Consider the following 24,142-nt stretch of genomic DNA (forward strand, 5'->3'; position numbering starts at 1 on the left):
TCATTGCCAGATTTTGCTTCTCCAATGTGTATTTTGTTCACGTTCTTCCTGCAATCTCGGTGTAGCTCAAGTGGATTTTTGCACGTTTTTATTTTGTTGTGAGCGTATGACTATTAGAAGGGAGCAAGTTGCTGAGTGCGTGTTTTAGGTGTACAATCATTCTGGGTGTAACTTAGTGTCTTTTTGAACAGTGGCTGAAGGCATGTTATAGGTGAAGACGTGCAAGATGACCTAAGGAGATTGTGGATAGGATCGGCAATGCATTTCCCATCCCTCTAATTTAACACATCTTCACTTATAACCTATTGCCTACAGCCACTGCACTCCTGTACGTTCCTAAACTAAAACATGGTGAAAAAACAAATGGTGTGGAGATCTGAGATTTTCGGCCAGGCCAGCACAGTTGGGACCACTTTGCAAGGCCCTATTTTTAAAAAAATGTCCTGACATTTTTTTTCTAAATAGATCTGATGGGCAGTGTGTCCATGCAGAATTAAATTGTTGCGGAAACTTGTTTCTTATTAGAGGTAGAAAGATGGATCAATTGGTCAATATAATATGGATGACTGCGTTAATATATACGTGCATTTAATTGCACGTAAGAATTGATGTATATTATATTCGTATATATGTTGTATGTAACTGCTTCTCATGACCTCAACTGACCGATCATGTCTGGATTTGAATAAGTCAATTTTGCTGAGGTGACCGCATTAGTTGTGTTAAGGTAGTAACCCAGACACATGTAACAGGTGGGCTGCAAGAAGGCTCACGTCTTCCACCCATATTGTATCGACCGTATAGGAAACGACTGTAGTCTGCGATCCTTCAATGGAGGAATAAAAACGCTACACCAACTCTTCTCCTGAAGCCCTCTCGCGGCTAGCATACCTCGACATTGGCGCTTGGCTCCTAAGCAAGAATAGAATAGAAACAGCCACCTGTGGGCCCCTATTTTCAGCACTGTTAAAAATATAACGTATTATTTAATTGTGACTGAATCGCTACATTTCATTTCCATCGCTAGGCACTGGGGTGATTAAAGGGAGGTGTTTGTTAAACCTCTACTGATGAATTATTTTGCTTGCTTTAAGCACATGCAAGTGAGAGACACTATATTGACTGTTACGACAAGCAAGAGTGGCAGCCAAACGGGAAACAAGTTCGGGAGGATATCCATTGCATTTGAGAGACAATCTCATGTGCAGAATCTGGATGGATTGTTGCATCATTAGACAATAAGGGATGGGGGAAGGCATGGGGGGGAGGCCTTTCATCCAGCAGTCAACTGACAATGGGCTGGAAATGATCAGAAGAATAAGCACAACGTTTTAATTCTCGAAAGTACTTAAGACTGTAACTTAGCAGCATGTGACTTTCCAAGCAGCGCAAAACCAACGTGAATGAGGTGATGTTGAAATAGCTGCTGATGTCACGCTTTCCTCACTAAGTGTGGAATGGGAGGGGGGGGGCGTTTGAAAGCCATTTGCGTAATGCTTGTGGTGGTTGCACAGGACTGCCTGTCCTCCTCTGTGGCCCACAATGCCATCCACTTCCCACCCTACAAGGGTTTCATTCAACACGAGGCAAAGGGATTGGGGTTGCTAGGGTGTTCTTGTGCCACATTTGCTTATCCACGCATATTTGTGACTAATCAGATGGAACGTAATCAATCTATCTTCACAGGGCTTTAGTGAGCTCAGTCATGGAGTGCATATCGTGGCATGGCGAGCAAACCTATTAATTCCTTTCAGTGATTCATTGAAAAAAAACATTGCTTTTTGCTATGCCAAGTACATACAGTGCTTCAGGTGTGGCCATAACTGTTCATTGATCCACAGCAGTTCGTAACAAGCAATGCGTTAAAATTGGAGAACATCTGTTTTCAACGTACACAATAAGCGCAAATATTCGTCAAACCATAGTAACTGTTGTCCGTTTCAAGAACTTCGGCGCAACGTTCTGCATCGGTAACTAATTCAAGTACAAATTATTGAGCATGGCAGCCTGTTTTATCACGTATATGTTGACGGGGCATGTTTCGTACTGGAAGGAGTCCAAAGTGGAGTGCGCAATATCGGCACGCGCTCGGTTTGTTCATATACAGCGACGGGTGAGAGTTAATTTTATCTCCTCTTGCTTGGCAGCCATAATATGTTATAACTATTCTTGTAAAGCAGTTGTAAAAAATATATGTAAGAGCTGTGCGTAAAGGGTTGGTGGTGTTCAAAAAAGTTGACGAAGCAGGAGAATTGTTCAGCTGTAGAGCATTTCTACTCATACTCGTAGGTTTTTTCGGTAAAGTCACGTAGGTAAATAATAAAAATACTAGAAGAAATATTATTTCTATTATTTCTTCTATTATTTCCAAAATAATTATTTAATTTCTATTATTCCGTCTATTATTTTTATTATTTATTTATTATTATTTATTTTTTCCCTACGTGACTTTACCGAAAAAAACCTAAGAGTATGAATCGTTGCAGTCACGAAAGCTTCAAATCTAGAAATATAAAGCATTTCCTCAGTCGATATTTCTCGTTGGTTTGGAGCAAACTGCCATGCCGAATTACTATTACTTAGTTGGTTATGGGTTAGTGCAGGGGTCGGCAACCTGCGGCTCCGGAGCCGCATGCGGCTCTTTTGAACCTTGACCGCGGCTCCGGGGCGGATGCTAGCGAGGGGAGGAGGCGCACTGTGACACCTGCTCTGGCGTTGCCGCTGCTGACAGGTCGCCGCTCAGCTCCACACTGCCCGCCCGGTGACAGGCAATAACGTTGCCGTTGCTTTGTCACATGTTTGGAAGAAGTAAAAACCTTCCTGGGCAGCAAAGAGCTCACCTTTGCTGAGCTGGAACAGCCAGAGTGGCTGGAAAAATTACATTTTATGGTAGACATGACAGCACATCTAAACACGCTAAATACAACCCTTCAGGGGAAAGGAGGCACAGCCCTGCACATGCTGGAGGAGGTTTTGGCATTCGAGCGCAAGTTGACAGTGTTTGTCAAAGATTTACAGAGAGGTACACTGTCTCACTTTCCCTCTTTGAGAGAGTTCAAACAAAGTCATGATACGATAAATTTGGAATATTTCAAGTCTGCAATCACCACAATGCAAAGTTCGTTTGGGAAACGATTCTGTGAGTTCAGAGAGGAAAAAACGACATTATCCTTCCCTGTCACTCCCCTGGCGATCGATCCATCCCTATTGAATATGACTGCATTTGCAGGTGTAAGTCAACCTGATCTTGAGATGGAACTGGCCGATATAGCCGACAAAGATATATGGGTGTCCAAGTTCAAATGCTTGACCGCTACTCTTGAGGATGTTGCCCGTCAGAAGGCCATTCTGGCTCAGAATCATAAATGGAGTGATATTGAAAACCTTCCCAAACAGGACAAACTTGTATTCGAAACATGGAATGCCATCCCCAACACTTATACAGGGTGACCCAAAAAAAACGGGCCCCAACTCTAATTAGGCCCCGTTTCTTAGTGTTTTGTCCGAATGAAGTGAAACTTTGGTCATAACTAGTTTATTATATTCAAAACATCAAATCAAAACACTAGGGTCTTTGGCCTTTTTTTCTCCGTTCTACAGCATGTGCTCTAGATGGCCTCCATTTAGCTCCGTGCATTTCTTGAGGCGCAGCACGAAGTTGTCCATGACGTTCTTACAGACTGAATTGGTAATGGCTCTCATCTCCTCCCTGATGGTTTCCTTGAGTTCCGTGATGGTTCTGGGTTTCCCTGCGTAGACTCTGTCCTTAAGATAGCCCCAAAGAAAAAAATCTGGGGGGCTTAGGTCCGGGCTATGGGGTGCCCACTCAAAATCAGTCTTGAGACTGATCACTCGGCCTCCGAAGTTCTCTTTCAGCCAATCTCGGGACAGGTTTGAGGTGTGAGAACTTGCTCCGTCTTGCTGGAACCAGAACTTGCTCATGAGCGACGGGTAGAGGGTCTGGAGCTCACTCTTGAAGGTTTTGAGGACCTCCACATACCGCTCCTTGGTGACTGTCACTGCTGCGCCAGATTCTTCGATGAAGATTGGTCCGATGATGCCTCTGGCCGAGATTGCAGCCCACACCGTGCACTTAGGAGAGTGCAAGGGCTTGGTGGCTACTTCATTGGGTCTGGAGGACCCCCAGAAGACATTTGTCTTGGAGTTCGCCTTTCCGTCAAGATGGAAGTGGGCTTCATCTGAGGTCCAAAGGAGGTTAAGGAAACTTGGTGTCTCCTCGATCTTCTCGAGCATCTTGACTGCCATAGCGCTCCTCTGCTTCTTGTCTGAGGCTGTAAGGGTCTGCAGCGTCTGTATTTTGTATGGGTAAGCCCTGATATCGTTCACCAGCACTCTCCTGCAAGTCTCACGGGACATACCGAGGGACTGACTTCGCTTACGCACAGAGCGTTTCGGACTCTGCTGGAGAGACTCTCTCACACTTTCGACCAGCTCGGCTGTTCGCTTCTTGGGACGTCCCGAGTGGCTTGGACGGTTCTCACTGGCAGCGTTGAGGTTCTCCACGGTCCCATACTTCTCGAAGTGGGCCACCCAGTTCTGAATTCTGCTTTTGGATGGAGCCTTTTCACATTCGAACTGACGCATGAAACTGTCCTGGGTTTTCTTAAACGAGCCTGTCTTGTAGTAAAATTTAACACAGTGTATTCTTTGTCCCAGCTCCCACTGGGGTCTTGGTGTACTCACGGTCGTTGATTCTGCCATGTCCTGTAAAATAAGGGCAATCGGTGAATAAATAAAGGAGATATCACATAAAGTGTACACGGGGCCCGTTTTTTTTGGGTCACCCTGTATAAACATGAAAAAGTATGCATTTGGAGTCCTGTCGATCTTCGGCTCCACATATGTATGTGAGCAGGTCTTCTCCAACATGAACTATATTAAAAACAAACATCGATCACGCCTCACAGATGACAGCTTGCAAGCCTGTGTGAAAATGAAGGTGACGTCTTACAGCCCTGATGTGCAGACACTGTGCACTGAGGTTCAGGAGCAAAAATCCCATTAACCAGGTAATTTAGCTATTAATTTGCAAAAATATATTTTACATTGTTAAGTGAAAAAGTCATTTTTTTATTCAGATTGACAGCTGACTGCACGATGCTGTATATAGCAATAAGGTAAGAAACAATATATGCAGTGTTATATTTGTTTTAATAGTTGCAATGGTTTTGCGGCTCCCAGTTTATTTTTTCCTTCGGAAACGGGTCCAAGTGGCTCTTTATGTCTTAAAGGTTGCAGACCCCTGGGTTAGTGGAATGTGATTTTAGTTTACCATTGGTTCATTAATTTATTGTTGTATTCTTTTTCTGTGTGTTGTTTGCAGCTTACATTGCCAAACAGTTGTATCCCTCTGTGCTCAGCCCAGTGGGAAAGGATATTCAACACCACACGAATCCCAGGCATAGAGACGGGTATGCATTGTGTTTCAACGCACACATGCCTATCCTACACCGTATTCAAGAGGTGGTGGCGGCATTACATTTAAGCTATACTGAATTGTGTGCTTGCATGCATATGTTCATGTGTGTACTCGCGCATTGTATTCCCCCTTAACAGAATGTTTTTAAAGAAGTAATCACTGCATCATGTTCATTCGATTTTTGCTTTTCGATCTTGCCTGAAGCTGAAATTAGGTTTTGTGCATGAGTGTATATGTTAGTATGGTTTAGTTCCATAAGTTTGCCTCTGTGCCCCAGTTATCAACGGTATAAATACAATTTTTTTTTATCTTGCTGTGAGTGGCCTTCATAACTCCGGCAGTATATTGGCACTGCATGGTGGTGGCGGTTGTTTAGAAGTTACGATAAAGTGTTTAAGACTTTTACGTATTCGATAGCCATTTATTTGATTCAAAGTTGTCAAATCCATTACATAGCCCTGATGTAAAATTATATATATTCTTTAAAAAATTGTGTTCTCACAACCAGGATATAAAAATACAATAGACACATTTTGAATATGTTTTAATTCGTGTCTTTAAGATGCAGTGAATGAGGAAAAAAAAGCAAGCTACATGTGGCAAATTCCATCCAGATGGCTCTAATCAGGATCTTGCTGTGGAAACTACTGTCTACCTTTTGATTTAAAGCTTTCGCGACTGCAGGGATTCATATTCTCGGTTCTTTCGGTAAAGTCACGTAGAAGGGAAACAATAAAATAATAAAAATATAAAATAATAAAATTCTCACAACATTTCGATTGCAACACAAGCAATCATCATCAGGTGTGAAAACCACAGCAAGAAAATTTGAAAAAGTACTATATACCTGTGTCGGCACAGTTGTTATTTGGCCATTACAAATAAACAATTCACTTTTGGAAAAGGATAAGTTGCTCTACTTAAAAAAAAACACATTTTAATCCAAATTAACCTGGTTATTTTCGTCCGTGGTGTGCAGACACGTTGCAGCACCTGAATGACAGCAAGCACTTGGTGGTGTACCATCGCGGGCGCTTCTTCCGCGTCTGGATATACCACGGCGAGCGCCTGCTGGGTCCCCGCGAGCTCCAGAAACAGTTTCAGCGCATTCTGGACGACCCCTCCTCCCCACAAACCGGCGAGGAGAAGCTGGCGGCGCTCACGGCCGGGGATCGGTGCGTGCCACGTGTCGTTTGCTGCGCTTGTCGTGATGGTGTGAGCGTGTGTGCGTGCTTCGGTGGCGCAGTGGTTCACGCGTGTGCTACGAACCCGAATTCGATTTCCGCTCATGGCCAACACCAGTGACGATTATTTGAACCGGTCCTGGGCCTCTTCTAGGTCGACTCGCCTGAAATGAGTACCTGGTGCGTTGTGTAAACATCATCACTAGAGAGACAAAGGTGGCAGGGCGTGGTGCTGACCACCCAACCCTCTCATGTGCCCTGCCGACCTTCGTAGGTGCTCGCTAACAGCGCTTGCCCCAACAATCTGTTCGGGCTATATGTGGGATTTTTTTCTTTGCTTTTCGTGTGCTGCATCCTCAGAATATAACTTGAACACACTGTTAGTCATGACCTCAGAGTTGTTATTATCATCAAACTGAGGTCCTTATGGAGAGCTGTGATTAGTGCACTTGCTATGAACCCATTGACCTGATTTCAATTAATAACAAACGGTGGTTGTGTTAGTGATGAATGTGTTGAAAGAGCAGTCTTAAACTTTTCACTTTAAGGCGAATTAAAGGGTTGTGTTGGTTATGCTTGTGCACCACAATTGCTATCGCAGAATCGCAAGATGTGTATGCTATAGTATAGGATTATATTGCAAATATAGTACGACTGACGTTTGTGCCTACTGTGGGCCTTTACCTGGTAAAAGAAAAAAATATTTTAGTTTAAAATAGCGTTGGTCAGTTTTTGCAATACTCTGCGATGTTAACATGACCGTATATGTTAGAATCCTTATATTGGCTGGGCTCTGCACGTCGCATTGCATCAATCATTTCTCCATGCTGCTCTTTTGGCACACGTTGATTTGTCCCATTTGCCTCGGATTTGAGGTTGAGCATAATGTCGGTCATTACATCTAACCGTGTGATTGAGGTTTACTTTAGCAAATTACTTTTAAGCGGTAGCAGTAGATAAATGTAGTTGTACAAGTGAAGTTGTTAACTATACTTTAATTGTTTAAATCCAGTGTAATCCCACTGTGGTTTTTACGTGGCTTACGGGATCTAGGTTTTGGAAATCTGTAGGGGGCTGTTTAGCAAAGGTTTGAAGCATCATACAATGTAATTAACATGCAATGCACAGCAGTTTATAGCTAAAAGGCAAAGCTAACAGTTTGAAAAATATATAATTTTTGTTAACTTCATATTTGTGTAATCCATGCCCCATTGCTTTATATGCTGTTTATTAATGTTAATATTTACAGAACATTTCAAGAAAATGTTATAGGAAAAACACATTCTCGTTATAACTTTTCATGGATAAAATATAGGAGGTAATGCAATTAACTCCATTTTAAAATATTAATTTCGAGAATATTCTATCCACTGCCATTATGGGAAAAGACTTGGGTAGATATGCATCAACTGCTTCATAAGAATGTGGGGATGGTACATATTAGCATAAGTATGGTTCACAAAGTTAAGTAGAACATTTTTAAATACATTTCTCAAGCACCTTTAATTGATCGTGCATTCGATTGATGAAGACACGGAAAATTATGTGTATATATACATTTGTTTTGTTAATCCACTGCTGGATGAGGGCTACCTTATGCCCCTGCAGGTTTTTTTTTTACTTGGCTGCTGCTTTCTGGTTTGTATTGGTGAAGGCAGGGAGCATAGATGTGGGAGATTGTAAAAACAGTACAACAATTACATTTAGCTGCACTTCTCTTGATGCAGCGCTGCCGCCCTGGCAGCCTGTGTTGTGCTTGATGGTCACCAATACAAGCACTCATTTGCTCACCTTCCAAGACCTCACGATACGATCGAACATCAATCGCGTCTCGAGTGCGCATGTTATTTTTCGTGTCATTTTGTTCGCAGGGTTCCCTGGGCGAAGGCTCGGCATGCCTTCTTCCGCAGCGGCGTGAACCGTGCATCGCTGGACGCAGTGGAGCAGGCTGCCTTCTTCCTGACGCTGTCTGACGACGAGCAGGGCTACCGGCCCGACGACCCCGAGCGCTCGCTTAATGACTACTCCAAGTCGCTGCTGCATGGGAAGTGCTATGACAGGTGGGTGCCACTCTTGGGTTGTTAATTGTTGGTGGAGGAGATCTGCAATTCCATCCCCTGCCCTCGATTTTGTTAATTGTTGGTGGAGGAGATCTGCAATTCCATCCCCTGCCCTCGATTTTGTTAATTGTTGGTGGAGGAGATCTGCAATTCCATCCCCTGCCCTCGATTGTCACGTTAGCCAATCAGTAATTTTAATTTTATAGCCAATTACTATATAGCTCTTACCTTGGTGCATTATAATACTGTAACAATGATCTTAGATTGCGTCTTCGTGCAGACTCGTTAATTTTTGTCTCGTCATAGTCACGCTTTGGTGGGTAGTTGTAGTTGTTGGCGATGAAAATGTTTGACGCTAATTTCAGTGATGAAATCTGCCACTGGTGACGGCCGTCGAAACCACCCCTCCTCGCACCTCGACTTTACCTCCGTTTCTTTTCTTTCGCAAACACTCATTCATCTTGGGCTCCGAAAAAGAGTCTGTTTGGTTGTCTGAGACCATTGAGCTAAGATTGTGCAAACATAGCACTCAGTGACGCATGCATTTGTTTTATTTGTAGTCACTTGTGATGGTGTAAAAATAAGTGGAATGGAAATGGTGTTTTACAAGACAACCCAAGACCAGATTGTATAAAATGTATTGAGGCAGATGACGAGAAAGTCCTGCGTGGCCTCAGCTCCAACGGTTGTTCATAAATCGGATGTATTGCCGTCCTATGGTTTAGCCAAGCTAGCAGAACAAAATGTGTTTGAGCGTTCAGGTTAAAGGGATGCCTCTTTTTTTGTTTGTTTGGGTCACAAGCTGTTGTGTGTTTGCCATTGGCAAGTTGTTTCTCTATTTTCTAACACAGACTCACCCAAACAGAAAGCTTTGGCTCTTTCAACAATAACCATTTGTTTCAATTTGTTTTTCCACGGGCTGCTTCTGCTTCCATTGGCACTTTATACCATTGGTACTTTATACACACCGACGTTAGGTTTTTCGTTTGCCAGTGATATTTACCACCGCCTTTATGGTGTTTGCAAACGGTTGTGTAATCTGCTCAACTTTTCAACCTGTTGCACAAGAGGTAGGCTGGTGCATTATCAGAGGAAACGACGCAGGAAGATAAGATGCCATGTGTGTAAGTCTAGAGAGGTGTGGTGAGCTGTTAATTTCGGTTTACCCATAGGTGACCTCACTTGTAGCTACATGAAACCAACCTCACTTGTAGCTACATGAAACCATTCATTGCGTATTGTGTCACTGAAATAAGTGGCATGGAGAAGTGGCATACAATGGACACATTTCATTGAAGGCTTTGAAGCATAGGACAAGATGAAGAAAGTAAAGTGATCTGATTCGGTGGCAATGAGATAAAAACCAAAGAAACATCATGAATCTTCGTGGACTAAAGATAGGATTTAAGGGAGTGCCACACGCATGCAGTAGATTAAAATAACGTACCGCAAGGGACGGATCATTTTGAAATAATGAAACCACATGAGAGAGCAGTAGAGTTAAAACGACCAAAATTGACTGCAACAGGGTGCAAATTGAATGGAAGTGCAGTGTGGGAAAGGGAAGTAGATACTGACAGATTGTATTGGACTACGCAGAAAGCATGAAGACACATGTACTGATACTAGTTCACATAATGGTCACACTCCCGGAATAAAAAAAAAAACACCACGACGTCCGCCATCAAGGAAAAGAAGACAGAAATCACTGGCTGGTGTGGAGACATCGGACCCCAAGATATACCTGGGGTCCTAGAAAAATCGTGGAACGCCCAGGGACACGGCATGACGAACCATCAAAGCCACCTTCTCCCCCATGGAGAGCTCACGCTAACACTTCTTTTGGGTGCCCAAAGGAACGAAGGCCATAACAGCGATTGTAGGTATTCTTGCATTAGAAGAATTGAGAATGACACCAGGAAGAAAGTCCTAATTAGAGGGGGTGTCCTTCAAGTTGTTTGATGTTTAATGGCAAACCATGGCTGCAGTGGGAAGAATAGAAATCCAGGTGGCGTCCGCTGAGATCATTGTGAGTGCTTATCTGGGTGCAGCAGCTGGGAGACTTGTGTTAGGGTCAGGTAGAGGTGTACTGTTGTAAAGCAAAACCATTGCCCTTGAATTATATTGCTAATACGATAGCCCATTACAACAGTGTTGGGTGGTGATAAAGACTGGATAAGGCCCATGGGTTGTGGTCCAGTCTGCATTGCTAGAGATGGAGTCAAGGTTGGGTCAGCCAACCCTGATCAACAGAATGATGGAAGTGGAAACTTCTGTGTAAGGGGTCTCACTCTGAGCAGTGGCTGGACAGACTATGGATAACAATTGATGGTATATGAAGAAGAGGCCAACTTAAGAGGAGAAGCCCATGGGTTCTTCTGGAGGGCAGTGTAAGCTATCGCTGGAATTTGCACACCTTGAAACTTAATCTATTAAGGATATTGTCAGTTACCCAAAAGTCAGTGGAGTCAGCATTGGTCAGCCTCTTTCACAGCGTCTGGCATTGCACGAATCTTGATTTCTTGTGAAGCAATTTCGATTTAAAGCTTTCGTGACTGCAGGGATTCATCTTCTTGGTTCTTTGTATTTTATAATGTTTTATTTTTATTATTTTATCATTTCCCTTCTACGTGACTTTACCGAAAAAACCAAGAAGATGAATCCCTGCAGTCACGAAAGCTTTAAATCGATATTTCTTTCGGTAAAGTCACGTAGAAGGGAAATAATAAAATAATAAAAATGGCCATTCAGATGCTGTCTTTCCGACAGCCCTGTTCTTCACCTGAGGACGGCTGCTTGCTTTGTGGCCGAAACATCGTGAGAATTGTATTTTATTATGTTGTATTTTTATTATTTTATTATTTCCCTTCTACGTGACTTTACCGAAAGAACCAAGAAGTTGCTTCATTTTGTTTGAGTGCTTTTTTATGAAATTGTATTGGGTGGTAATGTAGTTCTATCATTGCAAGAATTTCTCGTTTGGACCTTTTATGTTTGTTTCAGAATATAGCTACGGAGCCAAAATTGGCATTCAAAGCGTGTCATTGTGTATTTAAAATAAAATGTAAATAAAATGCTTGTATCCAAAACAAACAAGTCAAACGGTGTTTGCGACAGAAAATAGTGTTTATTATACCGGAAAAAAGATTGTGAATCTGTACGCAAACACGACATTGCTTACAATATGACAACACCCACTTGTGTTCTGTAGAAGAAATCTGCGAAACAATTCCTGTTGTGAGCGGCTAGCATGAGGCTGCTGTATTTACTTTCGCTTGACTTAAAGAAGGCAGATGCAACCCAACAAATACACAGATCTCATCTTGTAAGTAGTACCTTGGCCGTATGTTTGGAGTTGGCCAGCGGAGATGCGAATATTTATCAGTAGGGGTACAGAGATGGGGCATCGGCTTTCAAGTCCATTAACGGAATGTGCTAGTGAAGTCACTGTAGTTTTTTTGTATTACATTTTTTGGGAGTGATGTCACTCAAACGTTTCTGAGTCGACCCGCAAGTAATATTTCCCCTCGCTAATGAAGCTTAACTGTTGCCGGACATCCTGGGATGCACAGCCGAAGTGCGTATCTACAGGATAACAGCTGTTCGGTTTTGGGTTGCTCATTCTTTACATGTCCTCCTATCCGTTAGAGATAATTGATCATTTTGTCTTGCACGTCGACCATCGTCTCCAGAAGTCAGCACTGATGTTGCATCGGCTGATGGTTGAGTGGCACAAAGCGCCTGCAGTTTCCCTTAGCAATGTCATATTGGTCACCTTAGGCCATCCGCATGCAGATCACCCTGCTCCACGTTATTAGCAGATGCCTGTTGTGTTTTTTTACAACTGTACTAAATTTTGTATTTCATTTCCATTCAATTAAGAGCGAATGTAACAATTGTTTGCTTTAAGACTGATTTAACGCATAGGCTTTCGCGGCCAATATCCATAATAGAGGTTTTTTGGGTTGGATCGCGTAAATATATAAAAGTGTCGTTAAAACCCGCCACCACACGACACAGCCAACTAGTAAGGGTTGTCACGTAAACAGAACGGGACATTTCGTCACTAGTAGAGCACACCGGTGTGTTGGAGAGCTTGCTGTACTAGTGACACTTTTATATATTTACGCGATCTAACCCAAAACAGCTCTTATGCTTTAAAGCTGGCCTATTTCGTGCAAATGTTGTAAAATTCGCATAAGCTCCGTTAATTATTTTATTTAGATGCTTTTTGTGTGAGGCAGCATAGTAGGATGTGGCTAAGCCAGTTCATTGTTCACGCTTGTTTGTTGGGTGCTGTGTTGCAGGTGGTTTGATAAATCTTTCAGCCTGGTGATTTTCAAAAATGGCAAGGCGGGTATTAACGCCGAACATTCTTGGGCAGACGCCCCGATTGTGGCTCACATGTTTGAGGTACGTGTGTGTGTGTGAGCAACCATCACAACTACATTGTTAAAAAAATTAACCCGTAAAAACAAAGTTTTTCACTCTAAATCCTTTATATGCATGGCGGCTAGAGTCCTCTCGTCCTCTGGCTTGAGATGGCTGCCACTTATGGGTCAGATGATTGTCTGCCAGCATTAAGCAATTGGTAATTAAATATTTTAAAAAATTTCCCTAAACAGTGTAAAATTTTTGAATTTTTTTTTCACGAAAATTAATTGTCACACACAACGAGACAACGAGTCTGTGTGGAAAATGTCAGCTCGATTGGATCACGGGAAGTGGGTTAAAAAACGACCGAAAGATTTGCACGGTCGTAAGCAAGCAAGCACGCAAGCGAACTTAATATAAAGGATTTAATAAAAAAGGTCCTCATTTTACCCGAGAAAAACAGACTGCTGGCACTCCCCTTGGCTGTTACAGCACGCAATGGCATTGGTGTGGCCAACACCACACCCAGCTATTTGCCTTTGTTTCCTTCGCACCTGAGTCAACGCACCTCCCACGCAATACTGTCCTTGTTTTTACTGTACTTATTTTGTATCGGTGGTATAGTAAGCACACTAAGCTAACCACCACCGCCACCACCACACTTTTATTGGTCCCGTACAAGACTGACAGTCATTTCATCTCGACTTGTAACAGACTGGGGCAAGTGCTGTTAACAAGCACCTGTTCACGTCGGCATGGCACAAAAGGGGGAGAGTTTGGCCAGAACCACACCCAACCATATTTGTCTCCAGTCGTGATGTTTACACCCTGAACCAGGTACTAGTTTAAGGCTCGTTCGACCTACAATAGCTGGAGAGCCCATAGCTGGCTCAGATATGATTAGCCATTTATTCTAGCCATGGCCGACAGTCAAACCCTGGTCACCGGGTTTGTAGCGCAGTGCGCTGACCACTGCAACACACGCACGGTGACCATCGTTACTGGACTGGATAGACCCACTTGGCGGCTGTAGAGGTTCAAGCCCCCCCCCTGCCCCCCGTGTCTGGGCGTTCAGCCATTGCATTGCACAAGGAGCACAGCACGCTTGCTTGGTCTGCAATAAACCACCACCGCCATGGACGTAAGAGTCCATCCTGCAAGGATGACAACTATTCGAGATGATTCAAACTTTCCTTGAAGTGACGTCATTGCCACTCGTAAAGCCCTCGGTAAATATTCGGCAACTGTTTTAGGGTTTGCGGATGTTAAGAGAAGACTGAAAGTGGGCTTTAAATTTGGAAGGTTTTTATGGTGGCTGCATCCTTTTAGCGTATAAAAGCAATTATGCATCACTTGAATTAGGTATTGAAGTTATGTCCATACTGCTGGAGTAGTGTGGAGTGAGGCGTCAAATACCGTTTTATGGTGATGTTTTACAGCATCTCATGGGTCAGTGACACGTCGCCAATTCTACCAAGCCCCCTGCTCAATTATTTACTTTGGTTCAACTTACAACAACCTGCAGTTATGTATACTACAGCTTGTTGACGAAACAATGGTGGCAGAAATGTTCCGGGAGACATTTGTTGTTAAAATGTAATTTGCATCGATCCAGTGCCTGAATCTGAACTATCAATCAGCTTTTGTGAAAGGATAAATGAATAGAAGCTTGCTCTACTCATAATGAGTATCCTACCTTTTACAGGAGGGTCCTGCATGGGAATATTTGGCTAATTACAATTAATGAGTGTTTGGCATGTCGGCAAATATTGCTTTACCTGGCGAAACGCTGCCCATTTGTGGGGTGGGGGGGGGGTGTAATGTTGCACACTGCTAGACTCAAGAATATGTTACTTTCATTTCTCCCTACCAGCCCTGCCCATTTAAAGAAGCTTACAACACTAACTGTGGTGAAATTAAGATCTAATCGCCGTCGAGCATGTGGTGGATACAAAGGTTATGTTAATGCACATCAAGCCTTCATGGTGGGTTCTCGAGGATTCAGTAGAAACTAAAAATACCCCCTCCCCCCGACCCCAAATATGTACACTCTCCGGGGTTGTGTAGTGATATTGGCAGCAGAGCAATTGACTACAGTCCCAACGACCAAGGCTTGATTCCTGGCCATGCCCCACACGTTTTCCATTTGGCACCTGAACCTGGCCTAGGCCACTACGAGGTCACTCTTGCATAAATCAAGTTTACCTGGAATCTCGCAGCCTGATCATGGCCATCCGCATCTGGTCACTGATGCTACCTTTAACGATTGTGACAGTAAAGCAGCAAGGCAGCTGTATTGGTTTAATCCTGATAAGGGATCAGCTACTCTGCTGCCACAGATTTTGGTCTGGCTATTTTAAATAGCAGTTTTTGTCACGCAGGAGCCATCGCATGTCAGGACAAAACATGGTTATCCCTGTACATTTTCACTATAAAGTAGCGATTCAACTCCTTTTCCTGGGAGCTGAATCCAGACCGGATTTTCATGTACACCAACTAAGAGGCTATTTAATGCTTGTTGTGTAACATCCACATCAATGGAGGAGACACGGTTGATGGGAAAAGATGGATTGGATTATATATACTTTTTGAGTCCTTTCAGACAGGAGAACTGTTGAGCACCATGTTGGAGCTTCCTCTCCACCTCCACATGTCTATGCATTCATAACCAGAATTTTTTTTTGTAGAGTACCATTAATCCCATTGCATTCCTATTGTCGCGTTGGACTGTATAATGAGGTCGATTTTTGGACCATCTTCAAGCCCTTTCACCCAGTTACGCCGCTACTTATCACAGCGCCACCTGGTGGCCAAACACCTACCGATGTTACATGCCCGAGTACGTGTGGGGTGGACAGGTTCCAGATAAGCACGTATGGCTAGAAAAGCCAAGGCATGCAAAAGAGATTTGTTTACACATTCAAAAAAGTGGCCCAGTTTAGACCAAGGTTGCATGGGTCTCATAATGTCATGTTCAACAGGTTTAGCTCGCATTTGTAAATCAAATTCTTACTAGCAACATGAAAGGCATTATAATAGCACAGCTAGCGTTAAGTTTCCAAAAACGCTGTCATCCGCTGAGTGTTTGTTGCGGTTGCACCCGATTCAAGAGCCGAATGGCTCACAGGCCTATACCAAATAAATGCAACTGAAACTGAATCTGTCACAATGCATGTAATGGAAGTTGAAGTCACCAATGCTCGTACGCCGCTAACTTCTGCTTTCACGTGAATCCAATTGGATGGACCTGGCATGGGTGATTCACCAACACAAAGAATACAAAGTTTCCCCGAAATGAAGTCCCAGACACTTCCATATGCTGCTCCTGAACGGTGCAATAATTTGTATTTTTGGGAAGTGTCTTGTTCTGACTTTACTTACAAAAAAAAACGTTTTGTCAACGAGAACCTTTTTGGCCTCATTAACACTGCATTTTCACTCTTTGACATTAATCCGTGCTCATTCTGCTGACATGACTGACTGAGTCACAGTAACCCAGTCTTTTGGTTTGAATGAATAGGTATTAAGCTTGTTTTCTGAACACCACAATGTGATTGCCTCAACATGTTTTGACAGGGGTCGTGTTGGCAGTGCAACATATGATGGGGACTAATGTGGGGCTACAAAGATTAATAAAGTGCTGGATTTTTTCAAACCCCCTTGAGGCCATATTACCCAGTTAAAGTGCATATTATAGCGCCACCCCGTGGCAAAGCAGCCACCACTGTGCCACTCATGCGTCAGTTGGATTCGTAGGTTCCAGATAAGAAACGCCTTGGGCTAAAAGACCCAAACCAAGCCACCCAGAAGAGATCGTTTACCTGTACAAAAATGTGGCTCTGTTTGGAGTGATGGATTGCAAAGTTCCATGTAGCTCTCAATATCATGTTGACAGGTTTAGTGTTTATTTAAACCTTGGTGAGCAATGTGAATGACATTCATAGCACAATTTAAGTTAAGCCCTGGGACATCCACTGCATGTGTTTACTCGTGCCACATGTGTTGTAAGTCGAGGTAACTATACGTATACAAGAACTTTTATCTTCTTGGTTCTTTCGGTAAAGTCACGTAGAAGGGAAGTAATAAAATAATAAAAATAAAACATAATAAAATAATTCTCACGACGTTTCGGCCACAACGCAAGCAGCCATCCTCAGGTGAAGACCAGGTCTGTCGAGGCAATCCGATTTGGCATGAGCGGTTACTAAAACAAGGAAAGGAAAATATTTTTTTGCAGAATTTATTTGCATGCTTCTGATCGTACATTGCTGCGATGGACCCGTGTGTGAATCTTTGCTCTATTGCAATGACATTAATTTATCCGAGCTCCACGTCACAGTCCTTCGGGTTGAACGAAGAGGTCTTGTGCATGTTTGCCGATCCCTAAAAAGTGGTTGCTTTAACGTCTCTCGATGGGTCGTGTTGGCACCGTACAGTACGTGATGGTGACTGATGCGCTCAACATGGGCTACACGGCGGAGGGGAACTGCCACGGAGACACGGAGATGGGCCTGCCGCCCCCACGTCGCCTCCAGTGGGACATCCCAGAAGAGGCAAGTGGCAGAGACATTGCCTGCAGTTCACTTGTAGGGATGTCAATCTTCTCCTTTTGTATGGCTGATGTATATGCATAGCAACAACTAAGATTTTACATTCAGGTGGTCAAGACAAATAACTGCATCAGGAACCATGAAAACAAAAACGTTTTTATTTACCAGGTAAGGCTCACTGAGATATAGCTCTTTTTTTTCACAAGTGACCTGGCCACAAATGATCACTCAATTAAGTGGGTTTATCCCATTAAATGTATGCAGCCAAATCATCGAAAATAATGTTTCTATCAGCAGAGTATTGCTGTAATGTCTCATTTGTATTTGTGGATTGGGCATTGTGTCATTATGTTAAACGCTCTGTTCTGGATGACCACATTCGCACACTGCAGAGGTTTTTTTCTCCCAGTTTGTAGGTAACCGCTTCTCATGTGAATGACTGCATTTAACCACAGAAATATGAAAACTTACTCTTTTGTGCGTTTGTAATATTCGCCTCGTTGAGTTATGTTTTGGGCTAATTTTTATGGTCTTGTCAATGATGGAAGCGAGTAAGTGTGCAATACACACATTGTATATTATATACACCAGGATGTTCGATGAGAGTTGAAGATTAGGCCAAATATTCTCTTGAAGGGCACTTAGAATTTCCTCTTTTGGAGGCCCTTCCAGAAGTAGTGAGCAAAATACTTGCAGGACTTGACCTTTACCAACTTATATATATACTGTGTATGCTGATTGTGGCTAGATAACATCGATTTTTACGGGTACAAATTTTATTTTCATTGTGTGTTTATATAAAGTATTAGTTTCTCTGATGAACGAGCAAAATTAATCAACCCAAAATGTATATTTCCATCTTGTTTTGCCTGTTGTGCATTTGTGCACCAAGAACAGCCCCTGCTATTCGCTATAGCCTCTGGCTGGCCAGGTTACACATTAAATCGTATTTAGAGGTAAAATATTGCTAATAACAAGTCCTAGAGTTGACACGGGTATTAGGGGTTGAAAAACTTTGCTGATTGGCATACGCGCTTCGCTACCTGCAGTCTACACTGCCAGCTTGTTTCATATCGTGTTTATTTCCGGCTCACAGTGCCAGGAGGTGGTGGAGGACTCGATGCGCGTGGCCCAGGCGCTTGCCGATGACGTCGACTGCTGCACCTTTGCGTTCACCGACTTTGGCAAGGGCTTCATCAAGAAGTGCCGCACGAGCCCAGACGCCTTCGTGCAAGTTGTGCTCCAGCTGGCACACTTCAGGGTATGCTCTCGCACACGTCTAAACATGCAAAATTATAGACAATTTATATGACCAGTTAATGCCCACTGAGCTATATACAGTGATCCCTCGTTTATCGCGGTTAATGGGGACCGGAACCCCTCGCGATAGGTGAAAATCCGCGAAGTAGGATTGGCCCCCTAGAAATTTCCGTATATGTGTGTGTGGGTACCAGAATGTTTAAAATATGTATAATTATACTTTATATACATATTTTACTTAAATCTATTTAATTATAAAACCTTAATATTATACATTCACTCTCTCTCTCTCTCATACGATACGTATTATGGTGTTCTACACTCACCAATGACAGTAGTATCTTGAGACTTGACTCCAGTAATAACGACGACGACGATGACAATGACGATGACAATGACGACGATGACAGACCTGTGCAGTTCGATGAATGTGATGATGAATGATGATAATGATGGTGTTACTGCACAGGTATAATGAGGCCTTTAAATCAGTTCGAAAAATCCGCAATGCACTGAGGCCGCGAAACTTGAACCGCGAAGTGGCGAGGGATTACTGTATAGCTCTTCTTCAGAAGAGACCTGGCCACAAGTGACAGCTCAACAACGAGGAGTATTGTTACGTGGAAATGGAGAGCAGGCAAATACTTTTTAAACGCACGTTTCTAAATGTGGAGGGAGAAACAGGAGGACCCAGAGAAAAATCCACACGACCACTGAGGAGAACATGCAAACCCCAAACGTAGAGGCGTCAGGGCGAGATGGAACCCACCAACTCCTGTATACCAGGAGAGATAGTTAGCATCTCACCCACACGGTAAACCGTCAACATAGGCGGAGAGACCATAATTACACATTCGGCACCTCCCATTGGACGCTGATGCCTGTTTGCTTGCTTGGGATTGTGAACCATATAATGATTAACTTCCAGTGCTGTATGTGTCCGTTAGGTATCTACGGTGGTGGCTGCAGTGCAAGTGATATCAAGTTATGGTGTCAAAGCGCGCCGAGTACAGCGTTGCAGATTCTATCATTATTAGACCAAGCTAGGAGGGTGTCTCGGTGGCTTACAATAAAATATAAGGCTGCGAGTACAAATTCTGGTTGGTGGTTAACTCGGCCCATCATCTCTTTGGGGTCAATAAAGTGATTAACCACTTTGATGATGTCAAGAGTGGCTATACTATGGATAGACTCGCTGCCCACCATAGGAATATAAAATATTTACCACTCGCTGATGGCTATAAACAGGAGATGAGCACCGCCGTAACGCTCGTTTGAGCAGGGGAATCCCTTTGACTCGAACGATACCATTTTAAGCGACCGCCAATCGCAACACATTGTCGCTTTGAGTAAAACCCACGTGTTTGCTCGCAGGACATGGGAAAGTTCTGCCTGACGTACGAGGCGTCTATGACGCGGCTGTTCAGGGAGGGCCGCACGGAGACCGTCAGATCCTGCACGAGCGAGGCCTGCGCATTTGTTCACTCCATGCAGGACCCCAACATCCCTGTGAGTTGTTTTTTTTCCCCACATGCTGCTGCTGCAGCAGGTTCACACACAATGCCACAACAAAGACATCCATGGCCCACCAAAAGTTTTTTCAAACAGCAGCTGCATGTTTTTGTCTTCTTTCGTCAGGTGGGGGAATTGATTGGCAATGTTTATGTTCCTGATGAGGTTGGTAAATAAATAGGATGACTTCAGGAGTAACCTGGTAAATATCTGAAATGCTGCCAGTGAATTATCGAAGTGGCCAGTGATGTGCAATGTGATCCATGGTTCGGGATTGGTGATTGCAGTCGCACCTACAAGCAAATTCATTCAATGCCGCTAAGACAGCATCCAATCGAAGTTTAAAAAAAATTAACCCGTAAAAACAAAGTTTTTCACTATAAATCCTTTTTATGCGTGGCAAATAAATTACAGTACGTGTTCAATGGGCCACAACCCCCAGCCCACATTGGTCTTCGAAACGGGCGGCTAGAGTCCTCTCGTCCTCTGGCTTGAGATGGCTGCCACCTATGGGTCAGATAATTGCCTGTCACCATTAAGCAATTGGTAATTAAATATTTTTAAAAAATTCCTAAAATGTTGAAAATTTTGGAGAAACAAAAATTTTCACGAAAATAAATTGTCACGCACAACGAGTCTGTGTGCAAAATGTCAGCTCGATTGGATCACGGGAAGTGGGTTAAAAAACGACCGAAAGATTTGCATGGTCGCAAGCAAGCAAGCAAGTGAACTTAATATAAAGGATTTAAAAAGTGTCGCGTGATTAACCAAGTGTCTGCCTGATCTCATCTTTCTATTTTGGCATGGGCAGCAATGAAGTTAGTGTGTTTTATTTTTATTTTAGTAGCTTGGTGGTATATCATTACCAATTCCCCAAAGCACTCAGAATTTGTCATGGACTTAATAAAGCTTGTGTGTGCTTGCATGTCAGCACTCTACATGCTATTGTGATGAATTGTGATCTTTGTTTTCTATACTAAGTGCTGTCTAAATCACCTCATTTGTATTTAAAATAAGCACTGATCATTTAAAGTTATTGTACAAAATTGGGCAGAAAAACAAGTGCTATATTTGATTTTGACAACCCTTTTTTTTTTTACCAAAACCCACATATAGGTTTAGTGCCATGATGAAACCATTAGGATGGAAATGGGACTGGTATTTACGTAGTGGTCAGTATTTACACAAACGTTTATTCATCCTACTTTGGAGTCAGTGGTGCTGTAGTGTGTTATCCAAGCATGTCTTCTTTTATATCTTGCTATATTATTTTTGCTTATGACTAGGTAAGAGCCCAATGATACCAGAAGTCTCTTAAGGGAGATATTGTGAAAATGATCATTGTATGATTGTGCCACATTCATAATTAATTCCAACGGTGACAGTGGTTTCTATGTAGTCATCTCATTCAGTCAACTCGTGGCACCTGAGTTTGTCCTTTGACCTCCTGCCAGCGGGGGTTCGACACTTCACGTGGCTTAAAAGTACACACAGCCTGGCACAAGCGCCGTGGTGACGTCACTGCCACTTAGTGGCGAATGGGGCTTGTTGTTTGTTGAACTTCTTTTGCACCGTACGTAGCTAACCGTGCAACTTGACAAGGCCCCTGCTTTCTACCGCACACCGCGTAACCTGAGAGCACAACAGAGATAAATTCAGTGAGAAAAATTTGAATGCCAACACTGGTGATGGTGTTTCCGGTGGACTGTGTGGTTGTGCAGGCAGCGGAGCGGGTGGCCCTGTTCCGCACCGCCATGGATAAGCACCAGAGCATGTACCTGCTGGCCATGACAGGTGCGGGCATCGACCGCCATCTCTTCTGCCTCTACGTCGTGTCGCGCTACCTCGGCCTGGAGTCGCCCTTCCTCAAGGAGGTGCGATGCCTGTGGACGTTGAACGAACTGTTTCCAGCAAGTCTTTTGTGCCTTGTTTTTATCGCTCTGTTTATAAGGTTGCGCAAACTTGATGACACCATTTATTTGTTCATTAAACGTTTCACCATTGGAACCTCATTTGCCAGTAAAAATATGATAATTGTTTTTTTACCCTTCTATCTGGCAACAAAACTGACACCTTTTTTGTGGTCTATGTAAACATGACTCCTTGTAAAAAAGGTGTCAGTTTTGTTGCCAGATAGAAGGGTAAAAAACCAATTATCATTAAAAGTTTGTTCACGCAGTGTCTGACATGGAGGCATTGTTAAAGTGGCAGTTTCAAAATAAAACGTAAGTTGGTGGTGTCTTGAGGAAATGTAACTTTGTGCGAGAGTGGATTAGTTAAATGAAATACGATGACGTATAAAAGAAACCACGTTCGTAATGGTGTGTGTACATGTGCTGCAGGTCCTATCTGAGCCTTGGCGTCTGTCCACAAGCCAAACGCCACTGCAGCAAACCAAGATGTTTGACCCCAACCAGAAGCCGGATTACGTCATGTGCGGTGGAGGATTTGGCCCTGTAAGTTTTATGTTTTTAAATCGCGGTTGCAGAGCGCGTTCCCAAAACGCTCAGCGGAACGCAATAAGCGCACTGTTGAAGGTGTAATCGATAATAGTTATAATGTTTCTTGAATTGAGCAGGGGGGATAAGAACTTGGGAAAAGAGAGATGATTGGTGGGGAAAATTTGAGGCAAGGGACTGGTTCGGTCGCAGATGGTGGCGGTAAGAGGCATCCTTGAATGCTCGTTGCTTACCAGCTATGATCCTGTTTATACTCAAAAGTTGTCTTCACTTTATTAATTTGCGAGTAGATTAATCAAGATGGTTAACATTAGGATTCTCTGGATGTCCTTGCTTTTTCAAGTTTCAAATCTTTGTAAAATGTCCTTTATTAAATGTCAGATGGGTAATGGTAAAATGCTTGTGATAAAAGTGTGCTTCAAAAAGAAGTGGTGATTTTTTCAGTTAATGTTTGGTTTCCCCATTTTTTTCCACCGATTATTTCGAAGCAGTTGTGCTTTCATGTATTGTGCAAAGCAGCATGCAGTGGTAATGGATTTACTAACGTTATTTTATGTTGTATATAGGTTGCTGATGATGGGTATGGTGTCTCTTACATCATCATTGGAGAAAACATGATCAACTTTCACATCTCCAGCAAGAACTCCTGCAAGGAAACTGTGAGTATTTGAGGAATGTAAATGGCATTGATTTTGCTTACATGCCAATGTGCTGCTTGTGGATGTGTGTTGACTGATGCTATTTAAACTCCACTTTGTATTTATAACACATCTAAATACAACCGTATCTGAAAATTATTTACAAAATAGCGGGATGTGCATCGTGGGTGGGGTGGGGGAAGTTGGTGTGTATATATACTGTATATATATTTTTTAAAGACTGGTTTAAATATTCTCGGTCTTGAGCCTGTTTATAAATTTTCCTGAATTAATATTCCTGCTAATGTAATTTCTTTAATGACACCGTACACCCTACATTTAATCATGGAAAAATCCCAATTATATAAATAGATAATTGTTGAGCACTTGGCCCAGAATTAGAATAGGGTAAGAGTGGGTGGTGCAAGTGATGTCTGAACATATTTTTGACCTCCCTTGAGGTCAACATTTAGCCAGCCTTCAATGAGTATCTCGTGCACAGTGTACATATCATCTCTGGCGTGGTGCTGTCCAACCTCATTCTGTGCCATATCAGCCTTGGTAGGTTCTCACTAAAGAGAAGGCGCCCTAACAGTTTGTATGACCATATGGGTGATCTTGGCCTTTGTGCAGGCACTTAAAGCAGTTATTACTTGTGAGAATAA

At 43.0% G+C, this 24,142-nt stretch overlaps 1 protein-coding gene across 3 annotated transcripts in view; it reads left to right on the top strand.

Moving 5' to 3' along the window:
* LOC144720251 (carnitine O-palmitoyltransferase 1, liver isoform-like) overlaps positions 1–24,142 on the top strand; it is a 42,057-nt gene that overhangs the window by 13,868 nt on the left and 4,047 nt on the right. For all 3 annotated transcript variants that reach the window (XM_078596832.1, XM_078596833.1, XM_078596834.1), the window contains exons 9-18: positions 5,345–5,432; positions 6,420–6,615; positions 8,496–8,684; positions 12,992–13,097; positions 17,495–17,611; positions 18,705–18,869; positions 20,243–20,377; positions 22,102–22,254; positions 22,723–22,836; positions 23,406–23,498. In XM_078596832.1, the coding sequence (XP_078452958.1) occupies positions 5,345–5,432; positions 6,420–6,615; positions 8,496–8,684; positions 12,992–13,097; positions 17,495–17,611; positions 18,705–18,869; positions 20,243–20,377; positions 22,102–22,254; positions 22,723–22,836; positions 23,406–23,498 (1,356 nt within the window). The remainder of the gene's footprint in view (positions 1–5,344; positions 5,433–6,419; positions 6,616–8,495; positions 8,685–12,991; positions 13,098–17,494; positions 17,612–18,704; positions 18,870–20,242; positions 20,378–22,101; positions 22,255–22,722; positions 22,837–23,405; positions 23,499–24,142) is intronic.

Source organism: Lampetra planeri, chromosome 8 (genome assembly GCF_965212315.1).
Source record: "Lampetra planeri chromosome 8, kcLamPlan1.2.h2, whole genome shotgun sequence".
In the NCBI taxonomy this organism is placed as follows: domain Eukaryota; kingdom Metazoa; phylum Chordata; class Hyperoartia; order Petromyzontiformes; family Petromyzontidae; genus Lampetra; species Lampetra planeri.